General features: G+C 60.4%; 1 protein-coding gene across 2 annotated transcripts; it reads left to right on the top strand.

Moving 5' to 3' along the window:
• Nucleotides 1-11669: 11669 nt before the first annotated feature.
• On the top strand, nucleotides 11670-21382 carry CUNH15orf39 (chromosome unknown C15orf39 homolog). 2 transcript variants are annotated; one of them, XM_045899675.3, is made up of 3 exons: nucleotides 11670-11861; nucleotides 15218-17950; nucleotides 19961-21382. In XM_045899675.3, exons 2-3 carry the CDS (start codon nucleotides 15268-15270, stop codon nucleotides 20263-20265), a joined length of 2988 nt encoding a protein of 995 aa, XP_045755631.1. In that variant the 5' UTR covers nucleotides 11670-11861; nucleotides 15218-15267; the 3' UTR covers nucleotides 20266-21382. The 2 variants fall into 2 exon arrangements, with proteins under 2 accessions (XP_045755631.1, XP_045755634.1); XM_045899678.3 differs by having other exon boundaries at nucleotides 15218-18002; nucleotides 19961-20085.
• The last annotated feature ends 1167 nt before the right edge of the window (nucleotides 21383-22549 follow it).

Raw genomic sequence — 22549 nt, 5'->3', positions numbered from 1 at the left:
TCACGCTCCTTGCTCAGCGGGGAGCCTGCTTCTCCCTCTGCCTGCCGCTTCCCCTGACTGTGCTCTCTCTCTCTGACAAATAAATAAACAAAATCTTTGAAATAAAAAAAAAAAGAAATAGAAAAAAAGGCATAAGCCCCATTTTAGAGACAAGAAAGTGGGCTGACCAGGGCGCCTGGGTGGCTCAGTCAATTAAGCATCTGCCTTCTGCTCAGGTCATGGTCCCGGAGTCCCGGGATCAAGCCCCGCACTGGGCTCCCTGCTCAGCGGGGAGTCTGCTTCTCCCTCTGCCCTTCACCGTGCTCATGCTCTCTCTCCCTCTATCTCTCTCAAATAAATAAATAAAATCTTTAAAAAAAGAAAAAGGAAGTGGGCTGACCATGTCCAGCTATGTGCCTGAGGTCACAGAGTTAGGCCGGGGTACAGCCAGGAGGCAAACTTGCCTTTGCTGGTCTGGTGGAGGAACTTGGTGCAAAGCCCAAGGCAGTGGGTGCCAGGAATGCGGTGGGGGGAGCAAAGCTGGAGAGTGGGGAAGGGGTGATTGAACATCCCCACCCCAATACCCACCCTCCCAGCACCTCCTTATTTTGAGCCAGGGCCTTTTAGGGCCCTCCTGCCTTAGGTGACTAGCGGTCCCTGTGGGCACACCCAGAGGTCACGCACACCTCAGCCTCCCAGTCACCCTGAGAAAGCAGATGAGCGGATGAGGGCAAGAATGCATGACAAACTGGGTCTGGAGGTCTGTCTGTGCACAGGGGTGCTCCTGCGTGTACGTGACAACCTTGTCCTCGGTCCTCTCAGCTCCTGGGAGTCCCGCCTGGCCAGGAGGCCTCCATTCAGAGGGAGGTGCCAGGAGCCCAGTGTTGGGAGTGAGGAACCCTAGGCTCGCCTGACTCCTGGATCTGCAGCTTCCTGGTGGGGAGACCCTGGGCAAGTCCCTTCACCTCAGCTTCCTCCTCTGCACAGCAGGCCTATGAAGCCGGAGCGCAGGAGAGGACTGTGCAAGACAGTCCACTCAGCTCCATGAGCTGTAAGTCTCTGCATTGGTATTCTCCTCCTTACAAGAAGAGTCAGCGGCCCTGGACAGAGTCCACAGGCGGGGTCGGGGGAGGACAGGAAATGAGGCAGGTAGAGGAGGGAAGGCTGAGCAAGGGCTGGGGAGCAGTGCACACCCCGGGCAGGCCTGTACTGGAAGGGGTGCTCTCGCTCGTCCCAGGCCAGACAGGCCTCCACAGGCATGAGCGCCACCAGCTGCACAGCCCGGCTTCGGACCCCCGACCCCTTGGGTTCACCTCCTCCAGGAAGCACTGAGCATTACTGTGTCCCAGCTCACGCTGGGGTCCCCATGTTCAAGCCTCACTTAGTCTGCCAGATTGTCCCATGACGTGGGTGACAGTTATCCAAATTTATACCTGTATGAACTGTGCTTCTGGAAGGTGAAGTGACTCGCCTAAGGCAACACAGCCAGGAAGTAGCAGAGGCGGGATCTGAGCCAAGGAAAGGCCCCCATCTTCCTCCACCACTCCAGCACGCAGTGTGGGCCCCCTTCCCTCCAGTCCCCTGGCCCCAGGAGCACATTACTGAGACCTGGGAGGGCCCTCATTCTGCCTGTCTTGACTCGTCATGGGATGGGGAGCCTGGCATCCTGGGGGAAGCGGATCAGGTCACAGTGACAGTCCTGGCTCCCCAGGGCTTGGCTCCTGGGGGGTGGGTGGCACTCTACCCCACTGAACCTGGAGCATGGGGTCAGTCCATCAGGGAGCCCCTCAAAGTCCACAGGGGTGCTGGCCACCTGAGGGGCTGCAGGAGGGGCTGCCGGAAGCGGCCCAGTTCTGGGCAGCTGCTGAGAAGGGCCTTTCTGTGGGAAAAGCTGTGGTGGGGTGCGTACCCAGGGCCGGGCCAGCCTCTCCTGTCCAAGCCCAGACCCATTTCTCGGGTTCACCAGCGTTCCCTCCCACCTCCCACAGTCCCCAAAGCCCAGCAGAGCAGTGGGCACAGTCTCCCCAGTTCCCCCAAATGGCTTTCTGAACCCTTTGCCCTCGAGGGCTTCATGTTGCCACTTCTGGGTACAAACAGGGACCATGGTCACAGGCAGGGCTCAGGCTGACCACAGCCTCCGCTGGGCTGTGGCTTGTGGGCAGGTCAGGTCGCAGGAAGGTGGAAGGAAGCCCCCGTGACTCCTGGACGGGGCCGCTCCAAAGGTGGTTGTGGGTAAGGAGGGCCCTGCCTGGCACAGCAGTGCCCCTCCGGCTGCCCCCTAGACACAGACACATGCACGTGCCCCATCTCAAGGCCTTTTATCCCTATTAGGGCTGTCCTGGTGTGTTTACTGGCTGTTGTCTCAGACTTGAGATAGGGATGGGGACAGAGCTGGGACTGGGAACCGAATGGGGGTGAAGATGGGCGGGGTGGGGCTGGGGCACCTGGGGCTGGGAGCCAGAGGCTTGAGAGCAGGAGGTTTTATTGGAAGGACTTCCCTGCCCCCTGCCCGCCAGCAGCGAGCCTTTGCAGGGTATCTGCCTCTCCAGCCGCCAGGCGAGAGGCTCACGACTGACCACAGCCGGCCAGCGGCCCCAGGTGGCCTCAGCTTGGGGTGGGGCTGACTTACTGCCTGGCGGGTCCCCCACGCCTTTCGCACTGGTTACTCAGGCCTGACATGCACTCCTTCCCCCAAGCCTGAGCAACAGAATGCCCACTCCCCGGGCCAGGGCTGCTCTGAGTCTGGGGGAGGGAGACGAGATGTGGCTTCCCTTGCCGCTCACCCCCTGCACGGTGGCTTGGGTGCCACTGCCTCCTGGCCCCATAGCGCTATTGCTCACCCCACACCCAGCCTCTTATAATCCTCCCTGGCCCCTGGGGGCTGTTACTCTTATTTTTTTTTTTTAAGATTTTATTTATTTATTCATGAGAGACAGAGAGAGAGAGGCAGAGGGAGAAGCAGGCTCCCAAGGAGCAGGGAGCCCGATGCAGGACTCAATCCCAGGACGCCGGGATCTTGACCTGAGCCGAAGGCAGACGCTCAACCATCTGAGCCACCCAGGCGCCCCGTCTGCTACTCCTATTGTCCCTGGGTCAGAGATGGGGAAACTGAGCTCAATCAGGGCACATCTCCACCTGCGCCTGGCCTGGAGCCACTCTACCGTGCTGTGACCCCACACACTCTGACAGCACCTCAGGACTTACCACCTCCTTTTGTCTCTTGCAGGAGGCCTTCCCTGACCCCACCAGCCACAGGCCACCCCACCCCCCACCCCCCTCAGCTCCCTGATCGACCCCAATTGGTTTTGCCTCCTTCCCTAGGGGAACTTGGGGACTTGGCTGTCCTCCTACCTTTCCCTGCTGCCGGCCCGTGTCCCTGATTATCTTAGCCAGCCAGGGGTCCCTGCATAAGCCGAGCTGGAGAGGAGGTGGGTGTGGGTGTGGACACATGGCCCCAGGGATTGCTAGGAGAAGCCCTGTCCCACCTGGGGCTCCGCTGCCTCCCAGCCACCCTACTCTAATCCCTGAGGGATTCTTCAGTTGGGTCCACTGCCCTGTGCGGGGGAAACCCATGCCAGTGAGTGCCAGGGGGCATCTGTAGGTGCAGGGAGACCCACAGGGGCCTTGCAGTCTGGCCCCTAAGCCTGCCTGGACTTGCCCTAGTCCTGGGCCCCTGAGGTCACGGAGACCTCCTGAAACCCCTTCCCAGGGGAGCTGTTCAAAGGCAGACGGGCCTGATGAGGTGCTAATTCCCGAGCTAATGGGAGCCCGAGTGAGCTACAGATGGCCTGGCTGACAGGAGGTGGGGCCTGCACGAGGGGAGGGGGCTGCCAGAGAGGGCAAGCAGAGAGGCCCAGGTCCGGAGCAGGCTGTGTTTGCTCAGGAACTGTTGACTTACTGGTGCTGACCAGCTGCTTTGAAATGCAGCCCGGCCCCCTCCATACCTTGGCCCTGGCTTTCCCTCCACAGGACTCGTGTTCTGAGGCCCTATTTGTTCGAAGGGCTCTTCATGGAGCACTTTGCAGGGGCAGAGTGCTCTGCTCTGGGGAGACCTCAAGGAGAAGGGAGGCCCACCACCCCGTCCTGGGGCCTCCAGGCCTGTCACGGCCCAGGCAGACACCAGGTTGGGTGCCGTTGGAGGCTGCTTGTGAGAACAGAGGTGACATCACTGGGTCATCCTGGAGGGGTCTGGGTTCTCACCCCATGCTGGCCCTGACTCTTTCTGGACCTTGGCCTGGGCCCTGTCCTGAGAACAGGCCTGTATGGCCTCCTAAGGGGCCAGAGAGCCTGGGGAGATAGACTTGTGCCCGGTGACCACAGAAACCTCACAGATCAGGGATGAGATTGACCCCCCAGAGAGAGGGCAGGGGAGTCAGGCCATTCTGCTGCAACCAGAAAGGCAAACAAGTAGTACCCTCCTCCCTCCCACAGGTTCCCTGCTTCAGGGCCCCCTGCACAGTGCAGTCATTCTCAGCACCCTGAAGCTAGGGTGCACTCTGGTCACTTAGGGCCAGACCCCGGCCTCAGCAGGGCAGCGTGTGGCTGTTACTCACATTGGCCTGTGAGTCTCAGCAGACCCCAACTCTAGCCAGAGCTCCCCATGGCTCCTGACCACCGCATTCTGCATTCTCTCTGGTCTCCATGCCTTTCTTAGGGCTGTTCACCCCACCTAGCATCCCCTCTTTGCTCCTTGCTACCTAGTTAGGTCTCCTCCACTCTGCCGGCTCTGAATCCCTCTGCATCCCAAACTGCTCCATGACCTCCGGCTTGACCCACACTGCCCCCCAGCCCCTGCTCCTCCTGCTCCCCCACACCCCTCACCGGGCCCAGGACCCACACTCACGTAATCAGGAGAGAGAGCTGGGAGGCTAATCCTCCCCAAACTGAGAGAGATGATGGATATGAAAGGTAGTAATACCAGCTTACTAACATGGTAACACTTGCTCCAATTTTATAAGTGCCTATTTCTGGGCCACACATTGTGCCTGGAACTTTCTGTCCCTTCCTTCTTACGGCAACCCTCCAGGAGCTTTTCTTGTCTTCACTTTCCAGTGACGAAACAGAGGCTCAGAGAGGTCACATCATTTATCCGAAGTCACAGAGCAACTAAGTGACAGCCTGGCAACTCCCAAGTCATCCCCCTCACAAAGGGGGGGGGAGTTGTCATTATTTTTTTGCCAACCTGTTTCCTTCTTCCCCCTCCCTCCCTTCCTCCCTGCCTGTTACCCTCTACCTGGTGAGCTTGCATCATTACTAGGGCCCTGCGGATCCAATTAGGGGGCCTTCCCAAGGGAGCTGAGGCAATCCCTGCCCCAAGGGGTCCTCCCTGAGTCAAAGTTTTAATTAGCCATCACTGCTCTTCCTGAAAGTCTGACCTGCTCACAGCTACACCAGCCCAGCCTGGCTTTGCGGCAGGAGGCGGACCTGGCATCCAACCCAGCGGCACAGCGAAGTCACCCCAGGACAGCGAGGGGGCGTGCCCGGGCCCCTGTCCCACCACAGCTCCCCAGGTGGACCTCAGCATCACCTCATTTAATCCATTAAATGGATTAATAAATGGATTAAGTCTCTTAATCCATTAAATGGATTAAATAAGTGAAATGCACTAATATTTATAAAGCACTTAGACCAGTGCCTGCTACCTAGCAAAGGGCTATAGGAGTATTAAGTTGAAAACACAAAGAGTGAGGGGCAGGATGGGGCGCGAGGCTCTTCTTGGACGTGAAGATGGCACGTTCCTGGGTCACCTGGCAATACTGGGTGGCCAGCATGCGGGCCATCAGCATCTGTAATGTTTGCCCCCTTGTAACGTGGGAAGCTTGGGGCTTGGAGGAAGGGAATGAACAGCTATGAAGAGGAGGCTATGTGCCAGGCACTGCTCTGAGCATCTTATATACTGCACGCTGCCTTATGAGACGGGCTAGCATCCCATTCTACAGATGAGGCAACCGAGGCTCAGACAAGCAGTTAATATGCTCAGGGCCACACAACCACTGAGAGGCAGGGCAGGATTTAGACCCAGTGTAGACCCAGGGATTTAGGCCCTGTACCCTGGGAAATCTGACTCCTCACATCCCCCACATCAGGCCACAGGGTGGTGGTCAGTAAGGTCAACAGGCCACACCTCCAGTCCCTAAAGAGGGAAGCGTGCACCTCTCTGCTCCCACTCAGCTTCCCCCAACCTCCCAGAAACCTGAGGGCTCTGAGTATGGGTGTTGGTGTGGAGGGCCGTGGAGGGCCGTGGAGGGCCACGGAGGGTGGCCGGAGGCCCCTTTCCTGGGGCTGGGCTGTGAGTCTAAGCTGCGGTAACGACAAGGAGTTCTGAGTTTGCAGAGCTGAGGCGCCATCCCCCAACCCCTCCCGGGAGCATGAGGCCTCCCGACCATGACCCTGGCCTCAGCCGGCCAGGCCGCACGCCTCCCCTTCAGCAGCAGAGAGCCGTGCCAGCCCTCCCGACGCGGTTGCCTGGTAACCGGCCCTAAGTGACAGAAACCCCAGCCGGCCAGTAATGAGGGGGCAGCACCAACCACCTGGCCCAGACCCCACTGCCCCAGCGGCCTTAGGAAGGTTTCGATGGACAGTCCGCCCCGCCTGCCCACGGTAGGAGAGGATGTGCTCTGGCACTGGGGGAGGGGGCCTGGGCAGGGCCAGGAGGAGCTGTGTTGGCGGCCCCCCAAGACCTTTGAACTGGGGAGCTGCAGGGGGGTAACTCCTGATGGAGGCCGAAGCTAGGTGGGCACTGGGCAGGAGTCAGGGCTGTGGGTACAGCCCACCTAGGCCCAAACCACCATCCTGGAAACAGCTGTGCTGCTCTGTCCAGGGCACAGAGGTGGGGGGAAGGGATCCCCAGAGAGAGGCCCTGGATGGGGAAAGGAAAGGAGGTGATTAGGGAGGCTGGCAGAGGTCCAGGCTCGGGCTAGGGGGAGCAGTCTGCTGCAGCACCGAAGGGGAAGTGCATCAGCCTCTCCTCTTTTCCCTGAGCTCCCCCTCCTCTTCTCCTCACAGCCCCAAGCCCAGGCTAGAGGCCTCCAAGGAGGGGGCTGCCCGAAGCTGGAAGCTCAGGTGGAGCTCAGCCAGGTGTTTTTCCATCCTGGGTCTGGGGACAGAGAGGGAGAGGGAGAAGCAGAGTCAAAACAAGAAGGCAGCTGGTGTGCAGACTGGACAGGCCTTCGGGAGACATGGGTTCAAGGTTCGCCTGCCCCAGACCCTGGGCACGTAGCTGCCCCTCTCCCGGCCTCAGTGTTTCCATGTTGAAATGGGCGCTGGCAGCAGGCTGCTGCTGGTCCGAGGTTTGGTGTCATGGGTCCTGAGAGGCTCAGAGGGGGGAGTGCAGGGGCTTTAGGGGAGCTTTTGGCAGTAGAGGCTCCCTTCAGACACTCATCTCTGGGCCCAGGCAGCTTTCTGTGCCCTTCTTCCCTCTCAGATGAGCAGAGTCCTCCTTTGCCATTAATCCTTCACTCCCTAACCATGGCCCGACTCCATCCTGCGCTGGGCAGACCCAGGCCCTGCCCTGGAAGAGGTCCGTCCCCAGTCTAGCAGGGGAGCCAGGCTGGTAACCTGGCCACGTTAGCACAGGGAGCTGCGGCCAGGCTGACGGGCTAACAGGAAGGGGAGTTTAGAATGCTATGAGGCTCCATAAGAGGTGACCAAATCCAGCCTAGAGCTTTGGAAGGCTTCCTGGAGGAGTGGGTCTAACTTGAAGACAGGTTAGCAAAGAAAGAGCTGGACGAGCAGCAGAGGCCAGGGCTCTCAGCCAAGGAGAGCATACTCCAAAGCACAGAGGTAATGCCCCAGCAAGGACCTCGGGCTGGTGCTGGGGGCTAGAGTGGCAGGCGGTTGGAGAGGGCCGGTCAGGAGGCAGGCAGAAGCCTGACTGGGAAATTGGATCTTGAGGGTACTGGGGAGCCATGGGAGGCTCCCAGCTGGGGAGGGGAGGGATTACAGGGTCAGATGTGGGCATTAGAAAGACCTCTCTGGAGGCAGGAAGGTAATGTTTCCCACTGTTTCCAGCACGGAGCCAGACGGAGCCAGTGGCTGGGCTCTGGCATAGCCAGAATGGGGGACACTACCCTGACTCAAGGCTCAGTACCCTATTCCTCAGGCCTCTCTTGGGCAGCCCATCCCTACACAAGCACACGTCACCCCAAAATGCCATGGTCCATTCCACATCTGTCTCTTTCACTGCACTGGGAAACAGCACTAGAAGGAAGGATGGGAAGGATGGTTAATCCACTCTGGCTGTTAATTAATCAGAGTGCTCCCCATTCCCCTGCACTACGGTCCCCAAATTATTGTGTGTGGGCTTTTTCTTTTTAGCCAGTAGGCTGGCAGGCACCGTCCTCCAGAGGAGCCCAGTGAAAGCCCATCTCCCTTTCTTGATCTTGAGGATCCCCCTCTGAGAGACTCTGATTTCCTCTGGAGATAGAGCGGGGCTCCTCCAGAGTCTGGGGGCTTCCCACTCCCTGCTCGCCTGGCAGAACAGCAGGTCACTGCCTGCCTGGCCCTCCCCACAGAAGGAAGCTCTGGTTTGCCTGCACATCTTTGGGAGGTGGCAGACTTCACCCTGATGAGATCCCATAGCCCTGCCCCTCATGCCAGGTCCCGTCCAACCCAGGCTCTCTAAGCTACTGTGAGTCCAGGCTGATGGCCCCTGGTTCAGCCCAGCCCTCAGGCTTTGTGTGCTTGAGTGGTAGAGAGTTCCTGACCACCAACTCTACCAGAGCCTTCTCTCCGAATACTTTGGGGTCACACAGTTCTTTGGGGGGAGTCCCAGCTCCTCCATTTCTTGGCTGTGTGGGCGAGCCACTTCTCCCCACCACCCCCTTCCTCTAGAGCTACCACCAGTTAAGGTCTTACTATAAAGCAAGCTGTGAACTCACTGGATCTGCATGAGACCTGTGGTATGTTCTCATTAGGCCCATTTGTCTGATGAGCAAACTCAGAGGTTAAGGGGCTGCGTTAAGGTCAACACAGCTCAGTAAGTCAAACCTCAGTTTGCCTGTTTCTCAAACCCTGGCCTCATATGGTTGTTGTAAGAATTAAGTGAGATGTCTATTAAGTGACTGGCCCAGGGCCATGCTCCAAGTAGGAGCTCCTGGCCTGGCCCCCCCTTCCTCCCCACTGAACTATTCCTCTGCTGAGTGGGAGTAGGGAAGGGAGCAGGGAGCAGACATGGCAGAGTGTTGCGACAGCTGTCAGAGGGCCTCCCTGGAGGATGCAATGTGTATAGCTGGGTCTGGAAGGATGGGAGAGAGCCTTGCTGTGTGTCTCAAGGAAAGGTGCCACGCTTCTCTGGTTCTCTGCCTACACTGTGGCCGCCAGCACCACATCTCCCTCCTCTGGGCTGAGAAGAAACTCCTGGGAGGCAGGAAAGAGATTTGTAAATATCAAGTGTGGCCTGAGAGGGAATGACATTATTAATAACTATAGGTCCAGCTGAGGTTGGGGGGGGGGCTGACCTTTTACCTCGCCTTCCCAGAGAGCCAGGGGGGGTAATCAGTGTCTGGGGTAGAGGAGCGCAGGCTCGGTGTGGCAGGGTGGGGAGGGGAGTGTGAAACCTCCCTTCCAGGCTTTTCTATGCTACTTTTCTTCGTTAACCCCACCCAGGAAGCCCACAGAAGGACAGACTGCTCCCTTCTCTGCTTTTGTTAACACTATCCCATCCAGCCATGATACCATTTCTCCTCTCCAAGATCACCTCCTAATAAACCCTCGGGGGCTCCCAAGGCAGTCACCTTGGATCCATCAGCCTCCTTCATCCGACAGACCAGATGCCTCAGAGCCACTTTTCTTCACAGGCTCTGCACATACATGACCCTCAGGGTAGAGAAGAAAAGGACAGAGAAGAAGAAGTCTGGGCCTTCAGGGGCTCACAGCTGACACCCTACAGAGCTTTTTATCATTTACAAGCAATTTCCCACCCGGTTTTGTGCAACACTCACCTCCGTCTGTGAGGCAGCTCTCACCGTTCTCATTCTGCAGAGGAGGAAACTGAAGCTCAGAAAGTTACAAAGTGTATCCCAAGTTCCCCTTTCTTTGGTAGTGCAAGGTACGTGGAAAAGGAATGGGCATGATTAAGGTGGCTGCTATCTTTGTGAAGTGTCCCTGAATTAAGGCAAGACTCAGAGTGGGGCCACAGAATCTTAACTGGCCCCTAGGGTCTCCCCAGGCTCATCCGGGCCTGGGTGGGTCCGACTCAGGCTCAGAGAGATTGGAGAGAACACCAGGTGATCTGAGCACACAACCTGAGAGTCCTAGGCCCTAAGAATTGAGAATACTGCCCTCCTCCCACCACCCCTGCCCCCCAGCAGTGCAAAGGTGGGAGAATGGGTGTTGTGCTAAAGAACGGTGAGGGGGAGGGAGGGCAGAGTGGTGAGGAGCAAGAGTAGGGACGAATAGCCTGTGAACTGAGGCTTGGCCATGACCCCCAGTTGTCACCCACAGGTGTACTTTCCTGATGTGAAGGTGTGGGAGCCAGGAGATCTGAGTTTTTATTCCAGCCTGCTGTGTAACCCTGGGAAAGCCCCAACCCTCTCTGAGTCTCTGCTCCTCAGATCTCTCCAGACTCTCAAGACCCTCCAGCTCTCAACTGATACTCGCTCCCCTCCCCCCAGGTGACCTTCACTTCCTCTTCCTTTTCTTACCTGCAGTGTCCAGCCCCTCCTCAGCTCCAGCTGCTTCCTGACTCGGGAACCTATGGCCTCAGGCCTCCTCTGCCCTCCGACTCAGGCAGCCCTGACCTTTGGGATCTGAGCCAGTGACCTGGGTGGTTTTGCCCCATGAACTTGCTCTGACCTTTGGCATGGCCACCTGCCTCCCCCCTCCTCCACTGCACACACCTGCCCCTAGGCCTTGGGCAGCCCAGGAACTGTGAGGGACCAGGTTTCTTTAGAGAAGATAGCAGCATCGAGGGGCTTCACATCCCAAATTAGATGGCCCAGGGAGTCAGGGCAAATGGAGACAGCCCATCCACCCCTCCAGCCCCTCTCTCTGCAACATACCATTCCTGGCTGGGAACGCTCCATCCCATCCCACCTCCCAAGCTTCACATGTTCAGGCCTGTCTTAGTGAGGGAGGTCTGCCAAAGAGGTTGAGGTACCCACTGAGGCCACTTAGCAACCGCAAGCACCCTCATTCCTGGCCCACTACAGTGATGGAGAAATCACCCCTTCCTCACCTACACGTGGTGCCCTAACAGGGATTGAGATACATTTGTCCGGAATTTGCTGCACTGAGATGCGGGGACAGACTCAGGAGCCCTTCTTCAGCTCCCTAATGCAACTAGTACTGCTCAAGGCAGCCAGAACACCTACTGTGTGCCAGACATCTTAATACAACCTCTTCTAAGCCTTTACACCACCACCACTAGGAGAGAATTCCACTTTTACTAAAATAAGGAAACTGAAGCCCAACAAGGTCAAGAGGCATGCACGAGGCCACGTAGCTAGAAAGTGGCAACGAATGAATGATCTAACGGAGTGACTGAATGAAGGCGTGTGCTGGGCGCGCTGAGCAGAGGCTCGGGGAGTGCGATGGGTACAGACCGTGCACAGCACGCGCGACCGGGTCCTCGTAGAGCAGGCCGCCGCAGGCCCTCCGCAGCCCCGGGCCCAGGGGATCGCGGGCTCCCAGAGGCGCGGCCCGGCTCAGCCTCCACCGCGCGGGCCGCCCCGCCCCCGCTCCGCCCCCAGCCCGCCCCGCCCGGGACCGCAGACGGCGCCCAGCGGCGGCGCGAACGGCCGCGAGGAGGTTGTCTCCGCGCTCGGTGCTCACCGCCACTTCCCGCGCAGGGCCCGGCCGGACAAGGACCCGCGGCCTCCGCGGGGCTGGAGGATGCGGCCGCGGCCCCCGGCAGCAGCAGCGGGAAGCCCGGCGCCTTGCAGGTAGGAGCTCGCCGGCTCGGGCGCGGAAAGTTGGGCCGAGTTTGCGGGCGGCGCGTGGAGAAGGGGCGGGTGGCGCTGCCCCAGGGCGCCCCTACCGGCCGGCCGGGGCATGGAGCGCGCCGGGCCTGGGCCGAGGTGCTGCCGCTCCGGGCTGCGGCGGGCCCCGGGCTGCGTTGGGCCCCGGGCGGGCGGGCTGCGGGGTAGGGGGCGCGCGGCTGCTCCGACTTTCCCCGGACTTCGAGGCCCCCGGGGCCCGGGAGCGCCCCGCAGCGCTGGCGAGGCTCTGGCGCCGGATCCGGCGAGGGGCTGGCGACGAGGAGCTCCGGCTGAACCCTCGGGCCTCCCAGGGGGCCCCGCTCACGTGGACTGCCGGGGCGGAGATGTGGGGGCGGCGGGGGGCTGGGCCTGGGGTGGAGGGCCGCGGGCGCTGAGGCGCCGCGGGGCCCTGGACGCGCCCTACCGGGACGGTACGGCCCTGCGGTTTCCTCGCTACGGCTTGACTCACCCTCTGGCCGCAGCCCAGGCTGGCGGGATCGCCCCGAGGCGGTGGCTGCCCGGACACTGCGGCCAGGCCGCCCCCAGCTCCTGTCCCCCATCCAGTCTTTGGGTGTCGGCCCTCGGGGCTGGGTGCGCGGGCCTTCCTGTGTGCGCACGTGTGCGGGGCCCGAGCGAGGGGAGAACGCAGTTCTGGAGGGGCGTACGCAGTTCTGGAGGGGCGTGTGTGCAGATGTGGGCCATGCACGTCCTTGCAGGCACGGGTTTGCATGCGTGGCTGCGGCCTATGTATCAGCCTGCTGGGGTGCACGTGCGTCCCAGCGCCAACGGACAGAGCATGGGGACACCCGGAAGCCCGCGGGGTCAGGCGCGGCGGCAGCCCCAAAGCCAGGTTGGCGGAGGGCCCGAGGCACCACGGTTATGGGCGGGGCAGGTAGAGGAAAAAGGTGGCGGAGGCGGATCCTGCGACCCTTCCCCCTCCAGCGGAGCCTAGGCTGCGCCAGGTTCTGTAGGGCCCAGAGCCTCAGCTGGGGGAGGTGTGAGGACGCCGGAGGGGTCCTGATTCAGCCCTCTAGGGGAGGCCAGATGCCAGGCCCCAGCCCGGCAGGATCGCTCTCTTCTTCCTGGTCTTTCCCAATTCCCAACGTCCCTGGCCTTCCGGAGAGCAGCTAAGAGATGGAAGAGCTGTTTGTTTCCCCTGATGCTTAGGGCAGGGATGGCACAGTGGCGGTGGGCTCTTTTTCTGGACCCTGCCCTGGGCCCTGGCCGAGGTTGGTCCTCCCAGTCCAGCTCCACCCTCAGCCAGCAAACGGCTTGGTGGCCCAAAGGGTGATGTGACCTGGCTCCCTGGGGTCCCGTCCTTCTCCAAGCAGTTGATTGTCTCCTCCGTGTGTGTGTGTGTGTGTGTGTGTGTGTGTGTGTGAAGGAGGCACCTACATTTTGGCTACTGGCTTGAGTGGGGAGGGGCCTCCCTCAAGGGAGTGTACACTGGGTTCTTTCTACTGGCTGGAGGTAAGGGCAGCCCCATACCTTTCATAGTCCTGTGCTGACTCCCTAGAGCCCCATCTCTCCCTCAAGGACCCCTGAGGGTCCCGGGTGGCTTCACTTCTGTTGGCTGGGTCCCAGGGTGGAGGGGGAGGCTGTCTCAGGAAGTCTCCAGGGCAAAGGGTTCGCAATGGGCAGAGCCCAGGGGAGAAAGACTCCTGGGGCTGGGGTGGGTGTGGAGCAGGCTCCAAGGGGCATGTGGGGGAGGTGAGACCAGAGCCAGCACTTAATTAAACCAGAGCTCCCCGTGGTGGTGTGAGGGGGGAGGCTTAGCACCCCCAAAACCGTACAACTCCTTGCAAGGTTGCTGTGCCACAGGATGGGGCTTTCGGTCTGGGATGCAGATCTCTGTCATAGAGCATTGCTATCAATACTGTTACCCTGATGCCCATTCTGGTCTTCTAGGGGACATTCCCTTCTCTAGGCTGTCCTGAGGTGTTGGATTCTGGCCAGGAGATGAGCCAACTTTTTCAGAGTGCCGCCTGGCTTCCGTGGTGCAGTTAGGCTGGGATGGGAGTGGGCATTGGCCCTCATACTACCCTTGGCTTTTCTTGTCCCCAAGATGTGATGGTCTCCTTCTGAGCCTGTGGTTGTCACTGGCCACCAGCCAGAAGGGAGGAGAGGGCTGGGAGAGGGGGCTTGGTCATAGCTTGCACCTGATCCGTGGCCTAATCATAGCAAGAGGGAGCTGATTCATCCTTTCTAAGCCACCTGAGGGTTTCGGGCAACAGGGTGCTAGGGGAGGTGGAGGAAGGGTGATGTGGCTCAAGAAGACTGGCCTCAGATGACCCTTAATGGGTCATTGGGTACCTGCTGCCTTGAGGAAACCCATGCTTGACTTCTCTGGGCCTGGGTCCCAATCCTTGCTTTCCCTTGCTTCAGGACCTTAGTCTTGCTGTAGCATTCAGTGTTTCTGTCAGTGCAGTGGGGGTAGAAGCCAGCTAGCAATCTGTGGCCCCTGGGGACTCCCTCCCTGGACATTCACATCCTCCCATCTCCCCACCTGCTTGTCCCTGGGGCCGTGCTGCCCTCGTATGCCTTGGAATAGCCAACTGCAGCTGAGGGCCTGGGATGCACACAGGCTCTCCTCCGGGACACTTGGGGACCTTCCTGCTGGTGCCACAGCGCCATCTACTGGACAACCTCGGTTCTCCTGCTGAGGGCCGGGCCCCTGCGGAGCTATGCTGCCCACCACTTCTCCTGGGGGAACAGCCCTACCCTATGGAACCAAGCCCAGTACCTGTGTTGCTCTGGGCCTAGGGACCTGGGTTCCAGGCTTGGCTTTGCCATTTTTGATGAGATTGGCCAGTCAGAGAGTGCGCCCTAAAGAGTGTCTCAGGAAATCTGAATTCATAGACAATGTCCAATTCCACATCTTGGCTGCAGTGGTCATCTTGAGATCCCTATGGCATCTGGAATAAGAGCTGTAGTGGGAGGTAGGAAGCCTGTCTCTTGTTCCATCTTTATCAGGGACTTTGGGATGAATGGGTCTCCTCATCTGTATATGGCCAACGGGGGTAGCCAAGCGAATGGATCTGCAGACTGTGCCCTGCAAAGTCTGAAACCCCAGGAAAGGGGTCTTGGGACTCATGTGGAGAGAAGCTGAACAGAAGGGGCTCCTGGAAGGGGGGTGGGGGGTATACGTTGGCAGCCTCTGTGTTGTGTGACTCATGCATTCAGTCATTCATGGTCTTTATCAAGCATCTGCTAGGTGCCAAGTTCTTCGGTGTGGCGGTGAGCCAGTGAGAAGAGCAGCCCTCAACTGCTTGCCTGTAGCCTGTTCTGACAGCCCCTACCTTTTTCCCTCTCTCTCCCAGGTCAGCAGTTGAGTAGCTGGGGCCCCTGAGGGCTTGAAGCCTTCACAGTGATGGCGGAGAAGCGGCCACTGGGGACCCTGGGGCCTGTGATGTATGGCAAGCTGCCCCGCCTGGAGGCAGACTCCGGGCCCGGGCACAGCCTGCCCCCCTCTGCTGGTAACCAGGACCCCTGCAGCTACAAGGGTGCCTACTTCTCCTGCCCTATGGGGAGTGCTCCCAAGGCAGGGTCTGAGAGGCTGGCATCTTGGACCCCATATCCACCCTTGTACCCTACCAGCGTGGCAGGACCTCCTCTTCGGACGGACAGCCTGTTGACCAGCTGCCTGCTCTACCGCCCACCAGCAGAAAGCTCTGAGAAGGTGCAGGACCCTGGTCCTGTTGAGCTCCTGCCCTTCGGTCCCCAGTCTCATTCCTACCCAGGCCCACCGTTGGCGGCACCCAAACCTGTCTACCGGAACCCTCTGTGTTACGGGCTCTCCACTTGCCTGGGGGATGGGGCAGCGAAGAGGCCACTGGACGTTGATTGGACGATGGTGACTGGACCCCTCTTACCTCCGGCTGACCCATCTTGTTCTCTGACCCCAACTCCTGGCAAGGGCCCGTCCCTAGATGGCACCTTCTTGCGTGGGGTGCCAGCTGGCAAAAACTCAGTAAGCTTCTCCCCGTGCCAGGCATTTCTGGAGAAGTATCGGACCATCCACAGCACAGGCTTCCTGGCCTCCAAGTATGCAGGTCCTTACTCTGGGGACCCCAAGCAGGCATTGTCCGACGGACCCCCCAGTCCTTGGACCCAGCTGGCCCAACCCCTGGGGCCAGCCTGCCAGGATCCAGGGCCTACCCACTACCCGCTCCCTCACCCTCCACAGGCCCTGCCTTGCCCAGCAGCCTGTCGCCACCCAGAGAAGCAGGGCAGCTATAGCTCAGTGCTCCCACTACAGCCTCTGGGAGCCCACAAGGGGGCTGGGTACCCAGCTGGTGGGCTGAGCAGCCCCTACCTGAGGCAGCAGGCCACCCAGGCACCCTATATGCCCACAGTGGGCCTGGACACTTTCTCCTACCCCTCTGCCCCACTTCCAGCACCCTCACCAGGCCTCAAGCTGGAGCCACCTCTTGCTCCCCGGTGCCCACTGGACTTTGCTGCCCCCCAGACACTGGGCTTTCCTTACACCCGGGATGACCTCGCTCTCTGTGGAGCATCCCCGGGGCTTGGAGGGACGCCACCTTCCCAAAACAATGTACAGGCTGTGCCGCAGCCCAGTGCCTTCCAGCGAGCGTGCCAGCCCCTACCCGCCAGCCAGCCCTGCCCAGAGCCCGGGAGGCCTGCAGAGAAGCCAGTCCAGGAAGCAGAGAAGATGTGGCTGCCCAGCTGCAGGAAAGAGCAGCTCCAGCCCCAGCTCGGTGAGCATCCCGGAGCACCCATTGTCATTGGAGATAGCCCGGGTCCGCGCACCCCTCCGGCGCTCCCGCCCTGCGCCCGGGAGCGCCAGTCTCTGGCGCCGAACGAGGGCATGCTGCCGCCCAGCTCTCCACCCATGCCGATTATCGACAATGTCTTCAGCCTGGCCCCCTACCGTGACTATCTGGACGTGCCGGCACCCGAGGACACAGCTGGGCCTGAGCCAGCCCCAGCCCCCAGTGAGAGCCCTGCCAAAGACTGGGGGGGGGCCCTGCCTGCCCGGGACGCCCCTTCAAAGGCTCACTGCTCACTTAGAGAAGAGGTAGCCCTGGACTTAAGTGTGAAGAAGCCTGTGGCAGAGGCTCCCGTCGGGGTTCCTAGTCCTGCGGTGCGTGCCGAGCCCACGGCAGCCCTGGATGCGCCAGCTGTGGGGAACACAGTCTCGGATCTGCCAGACCTGGAAAAGGCAGTCTCGGAGGCACCGGGGCTGCCCGGGGTGCCGGCGACCACCGAGGCCGCCCCGCGGACCAACTTCCACAGCTCCGTAGCCTTCATGTTCCGAAAATTCAAGATCCTCCGGCCAGCACCCTTGGCTGCAGCCGCAGCCCCATCGGCGCCCACCCCTGCCCCTGCGTCTGCCCAGCCTGTACCCACCCCCACATCCGTGCCCCTTGGTCTCCAGATTCTCACACAGCCCTTGCCCGTGGCCTGCTTCAACCTGGCGCTGCCCAGTCCTCCAGCCGTAGCCATGGCCTCCCCCACCCCGGCCCCGGCCCCATCACCTGCCCCGGCCCAGGCTCCGGCTCCGGCTCCGGCTTCGGCTTCTACCCCTGCGGCGGCGGACTCTCCAGAGCAACACTTCACAGGACTGCATGCGTCCCTGTGCGATGCCATCTCGGGCTCAGTGGCGCACTCCCCGCCCGAGAAGCTGCGCGAGTGGCTCGAGACGGCGGGGCCTTGGGGCCGGGCGGCGTGGCAGGACTGCCAGGCTGTGCAGGGGCTGCTGGGCAAGCTGCTGTCGCAGCTGCAGAGCTTCGTGTGCACACAGCAGTGCCCCTTCCCCCACGTGGTGCGGGCCGGGGCCATCTTCGTGCCCATCCACCTGGTGAAGGAGCGGCTCTTCCCACGGCTGCCTCCCGCCTCCGTGGACCACGTGCTGCAGGAGCACCGCGTGGAGCTGCGGCCCACCACGCTGTCCGAGGAGCGGGCGCTGCGCGAGCGGGCCCTGCACGGCTGCACATCGCGCATGCTCAAGCTGCTGGCGCTGCGCCAGCTGCCCGACATCTACCCCGACCTGCTGGGCCTGCAGTGGCGTGACTGCGTCCGCCGCCAGCTGGGTGAGCATGGGGCAGCCCCAGTGGCCACCGGAGCCGTGTGAACGAGTGACAGGTGTGTGGGCTGTGTGAGTGGTCGCAGCCAGGGCTGACGGACGCCTGGGCCTCGGAAAGCGCGGGGAGGCCCAAGAACTCGTGCTGGGGAGGGCGCTGGCCATCCCGGGGAGGCCCTGTGGACCCCCCCGCATTCCTCCTCACCCCGGCACCACTGGGGGCCTTCACAGCGTCTGCTGCAAGCATCTGAGCGGGCCCGCTGCTCTGTCCCTCTGGAAACTTTTCTTGACCTTTCCCGATGCCGCCTCTTGCCGGCCTCCCTCCTCCGCTGTGCCTTCTCCGGCCACGGTGCAGACTTCTCTGGATTCTGGGGCTCTGACGAGGCCCTGTTCTCTATCTGAGGTCTCTTCCCCCTGGGTCCCACCCAGCGTCCCTTCTTCTGAGCTTGAGCCCCAAATTACTGAATGCATGCTGGCCTTTTGCACCTGGTATCTCTCCGACCCTTAACTCCTCCCAGACCCACACTCCTGAGCTTTCCCCTGAGCCCTCTGCCCTCCCCCAACAGCCTTCTCCACCTCAGTCAATGGCACCTGATTCCCAAAAGCGGGCAGGGATCCCCTTCTCCCCCCAAACACGGTTGCCTTTTGAATGTGCAGTGTTTCAGTCCTCCCAGTATTTATATTCACGGAAGTGCACCCATAAGTCGGAGCGATGTTTTGTGGTTTGCTTTTCCCCTACTAAATGATGTCTCGTGCATATTGTTTTCCAGCTTGCTCTTTTTATGTCCTGGAGCATCATGTGCATTGGTTCAGGTCACTTGGCCCTGCTCTGGGCAGCTGTTGCGGGGTCACATGCTGTGTGTACTCATTTCTTCAGCCGGGACTTTGGTGATGGTGCCAGGTGGTGCCCATCGTGGCCTCTCCTGCATCAGGACACCTGGCACATTGAGGCCTGTGACCCGCTCTGTAGTCTTCCCTTGCTGCTCTGCCATCCTGCCACCAGGCTTCTGTCTGGGCTGTGTCTCCACAGGAACGGTTTCTCGTCATCCTGGCGGCCTTGCCGTGGGCTCTTACCTCGTCCTGGCTCCATGTCAGGGTGGGGACGGCGCCCGAGGCAGTGAGGCACAGATGTGGAGCTTGGGGTCTGGGTGATAAGCAGTGCTGACCCCCGAGCACTTAAGAGGTTGGAGCGTTTGCCCTAATGGGTGCAAAGAAAACACAGTGGGAGTGTTGTTGAGCTGGGGGGGGGGGGGGGGGTGTATCGTGCGTGGCTCAGAGGCTCCAGCCCCGTCTTCTCCCTGGACAGTTGGGCACTTGGGCCCAGAGAGGACAGGGCCGTATTTCCCGGGCTGCCGGCTGGGCGCTGGGGCCCGGGCGCTCCACAGTCCCCTCCTGCCCTGACTGAGCCTGCAAGAGTCTGGGGCCTAGTGAAGAACTGATTGGGACCCAGCTTCTTCCTGCTGCTGGCTGGATTTGGCACCCCAGTCCCCACTCCCTGAGCTGTGAGTCCTCCCCAGACCCGGGGAGGGGGGTCCACCCTTCCATGGGTGTCCGTGTTCTCCCTGACAGTCTCCCTTGCCAGTAGGCGTGCTCTTGGTCAGAAGCCCCCTCCTGCCCCCTCTGTTGCTTCCTCCACTCCTGGGCTCTGGGGGTGGTCTGGTAGAAGGATGCTACACTTATGTGTAGCAGGGCTCTCTCTCCCCATGCCTCAGTTTCCCTGCCTGTACAGCCAGTGGTTCCTGGCCTGTTGGCCCCTTTCCTTTTGTGCTTGCACGAGACACTTCGCCTGAGCGGTACCGTCATCTAATAGGGCTCTGGCGTCAGCTGGGGAGAGGCATACTCTTCGGCTTGATGGTCTGGCCTCCAGCACACATGGGGAAAGGTCATAATGGCCGTGACCCTGCCGGGGCCTTCCAGTCCTGAGGCAGAGTGGAACCACTGGTCTAGGTGGCTTTGGAGGCCAGGAGATGGGGCCTGAGGGTGCTGGGGTCTGCGGCCTGACTGTGTGTTCATTTTCCAGGTGACTTTGACACTGAGGCTGGATCTGTGCCCTCCTCAGAACCCACCATGGCCAGAGATGAGCCGGAGAGCCTAGCCCTGGCTTGGAAGTCACCTGTCCCCAAGGCCAGGAAGCCAGGGAGGAAGCCACCAACCCCTGGCCCGGAGAAAGAGGCAGCCGCTGGGGAAGGGTCCCACGGTACCTCCCCTGCCCCTGCCGCCAGCACCAGCCCCCCTGGCCCCACGCTCAGGGCCCGCTTCCGCAACCTGCTGGAAACTGCCTGGCTCAATGGCCTGGCACTGCCTACTTGGGGCCACAAGGCCTGAGGGCCGGAGCGGCCTGTGCCTCACCCACAGGTGCTGGGTGGCCAGAGCCATCGCTGTAGCACTGGTGGCTGTTGGGGGGTCACCGTCTGAACCCTTACCTTTTGTAAGGCCAGCTGCCCAGGGCCAGGAGTGGACATGCCCTTGGAGCTTCTGCTCTTGCGGCCCCCCCCCCCCCCCCCCCCCCGGGCTGAGAGCCTCCGAACTTTTAACTTGCGGACCTTTATTATTAGAGGGGACTACTTCCTGTTTCTTCCTTAGAGAAAACGTGTGGGCTTTGGAGCTCAACAGACTTGGGCTTGAATTCTAGCTCCTGTGTTCTTGCTGTGTAACCAGGCAAGTCACTTCCTCCCTTGCGCCCTCAGTTCCCTGTTTGTAAGATAGGACAACACAGCCTACCTCACAGGGTTGTTGGGGGGGTGATGCCTGACGCACACCCAGTAAGGTTTGCTGTCTGCTTCCTCCCCAGGACAGGGGCCTAGATCCCAGCCAGAGCCTGGAATAGGAGGCTAAGGCAAGCAGAACCTTCTAGAAAGTCTTCGTGTGTCATAGGATTTGGTTATTTTAGGGTGGTACGGTGTACAGTGTGTATGAGTTACACTTTTCTAGAGTCATTTCCCAGGAAAGCCTCCCTGACCCCCAGCCTGGAGCTCCCTGGGGGAGCCTGCCCCTTCCCTTCTTCACTACGGGGGTTGCCTGGATACAGCCTGGGGCTGGCATCCTTGTTCTGGGCCTGCTGCTCTCACCTCTGGGAGGCCCCAGGCCTGTCCTGAATTGACACCAGTGACTTCCCTGAGCTGCCGCCTGCACCCGGTGTATCTTCCCGAGAAAGTTGTATGTTTGCTAGAAGCCGAGCAGCTGCAGGGACTCAGGGACTAGACAAGACAGGCTGAATGACAGCTCATTCCTGGGAGGTCTCTGAAGATGTGGACTAGGGACCCTGGCACTCCCTACGCCAGAGCCCCCGTCAGTCAGGCCTGCTATGAGTTACCTCCTTGCAGAGTGCTAAACTGAGCCAGAGGCTGGTGAGCTGGGCCCTTGACCTAGCTAAGGTTTGTAAGAAGGCTGTGGGCCCTGGAGGCAGGCCATTAAACATTAAAGCATTTGGGTTGTTTTTGGACTTGAAGCCTGGCTGTGTTTTGGCGGGGGGGGGGGGCACCACAGGTTTAATAGGCCATCACGTAGTCCTTAGCAGTTCTCCCTGCTCCTAGCCCAGAAGGTGCCGAGGCTCTCTGGCACCATTATGCTAGCTAGCTCTGGCCACGTGGGTCCTGGTCACCCATCCACTGGGCAGCCACTGCCCTGCTCAAGGAAAGTCCTTTCCCTCCCGAGACCTTTGTGGGTCCTGGTGGTTGTTGGGTCTGTAGTGCACTGCCCCAGTGAGAAATGCTGGTCACCAGCCCTAGCACATGCCCGTCTCCCAGCACCAAGGACATGCCCACCAACGTGTACCTAGAACAGTGCTGTCACCCTGTTCCCATGCTGGTGACTCCATCCCACGGAGGGACAGCTCCTCACCCCTAAACTGGTATGGGGAGACACAGCACACCCTCCAGAGACCCTGCCTCTGCTGGGCTCTTCCTGCAAGAGGTTTGTTCTCAGGACTGCTGAGGTGGCTTCCTGGTTTCCCACTCCCATCCAGACAGAGGGTCAGTCCACTAGGACTGGTCAGACCTGCCGGTGTCAACCCTAGTCTTCATGAGCCTTCCCTGAGTCCAGCTACAGTATCCCTCCTGGGCCTGCCAACAGCTGGAGCCTGGCTTTGCACTAGGCCAGATGTGGAACGGCAGCCGCCATTGCTTCTGCTGCTGCCTGTCCAGGCCTGAGGAGTTCCCCGGCAACTCCGACATGTGGTCACCACAGTGACAGAACCTGGGGAAGCGTGCTTTGGAAGCTTGGAAGGGGCCAGTCCTAGCTTGGGGACAAGGAGGCGTCCTTGGATCCCAGAAGAGATGCTGCCGGAAGTGGCCCTTGGAGGCAGGGAGGAAGAAGGTAAAGGCAAGGGTGAAGTGCAGTCCGGTGAACAGCGTGTGAGGAGGCCAAGAGGAATAGCTGGAGAAGGGAAACCGGTGTGGCTGGAGTGCCGGGAAACGGGTGGGAGTGCAGCAAGCTTCTAGCCCACCAGCCTGGAGGATAGGGGCTGTGGTGCACGTGTTGTTTTTTTTTTTTTAAGATTTTATTTATTTATTTATTTGAGACAGAATGAGAGAGACAGAGAGCACATGAGAGGGGGGAGGGTCAGAGGGAGAAGCAGACTCCCTGCTGAGCAGGGAGCCCGATGCGGGAC

This window comes from Mirounga angustirostris, unplaced genomic scaffold, assembly GCF_029215605.1.
Source record: "Mirounga angustirostris isolate CCGP_5_RB_7025 unplaced genomic scaffold, mMirAng1.0.hap1 SCAF_9, whole genome shotgun sequence".
Lineage (NCBI taxonomy): Eukaryota > Metazoa > Chordata > Mammalia > Carnivora > Phocidae > Mirounga > Mirounga angustirostris.
Note: the sequence above shows the minus strand (reverse complement) of the source record. Positions and strands in the feature narration are given on the sequence as shown.

Excerpts from the sequence above, each read along its gene's own strand:
- CUNH15orf39 (XM_045899675.3), top strand. The coding sequence starts at position 15,268 with ATGGCGGAGAAGCGGCCACTGGGGACCCTGGGGCCTGTGATGTATGGC. Across the intron at positions 17,951-19,960 it reads CTGCGTCCGCCGCCAGCTGG|GTGACTTTGACACTGAGGCT; the intron begins GTGAGCATGGGG and ends TTCATTTTCCAG.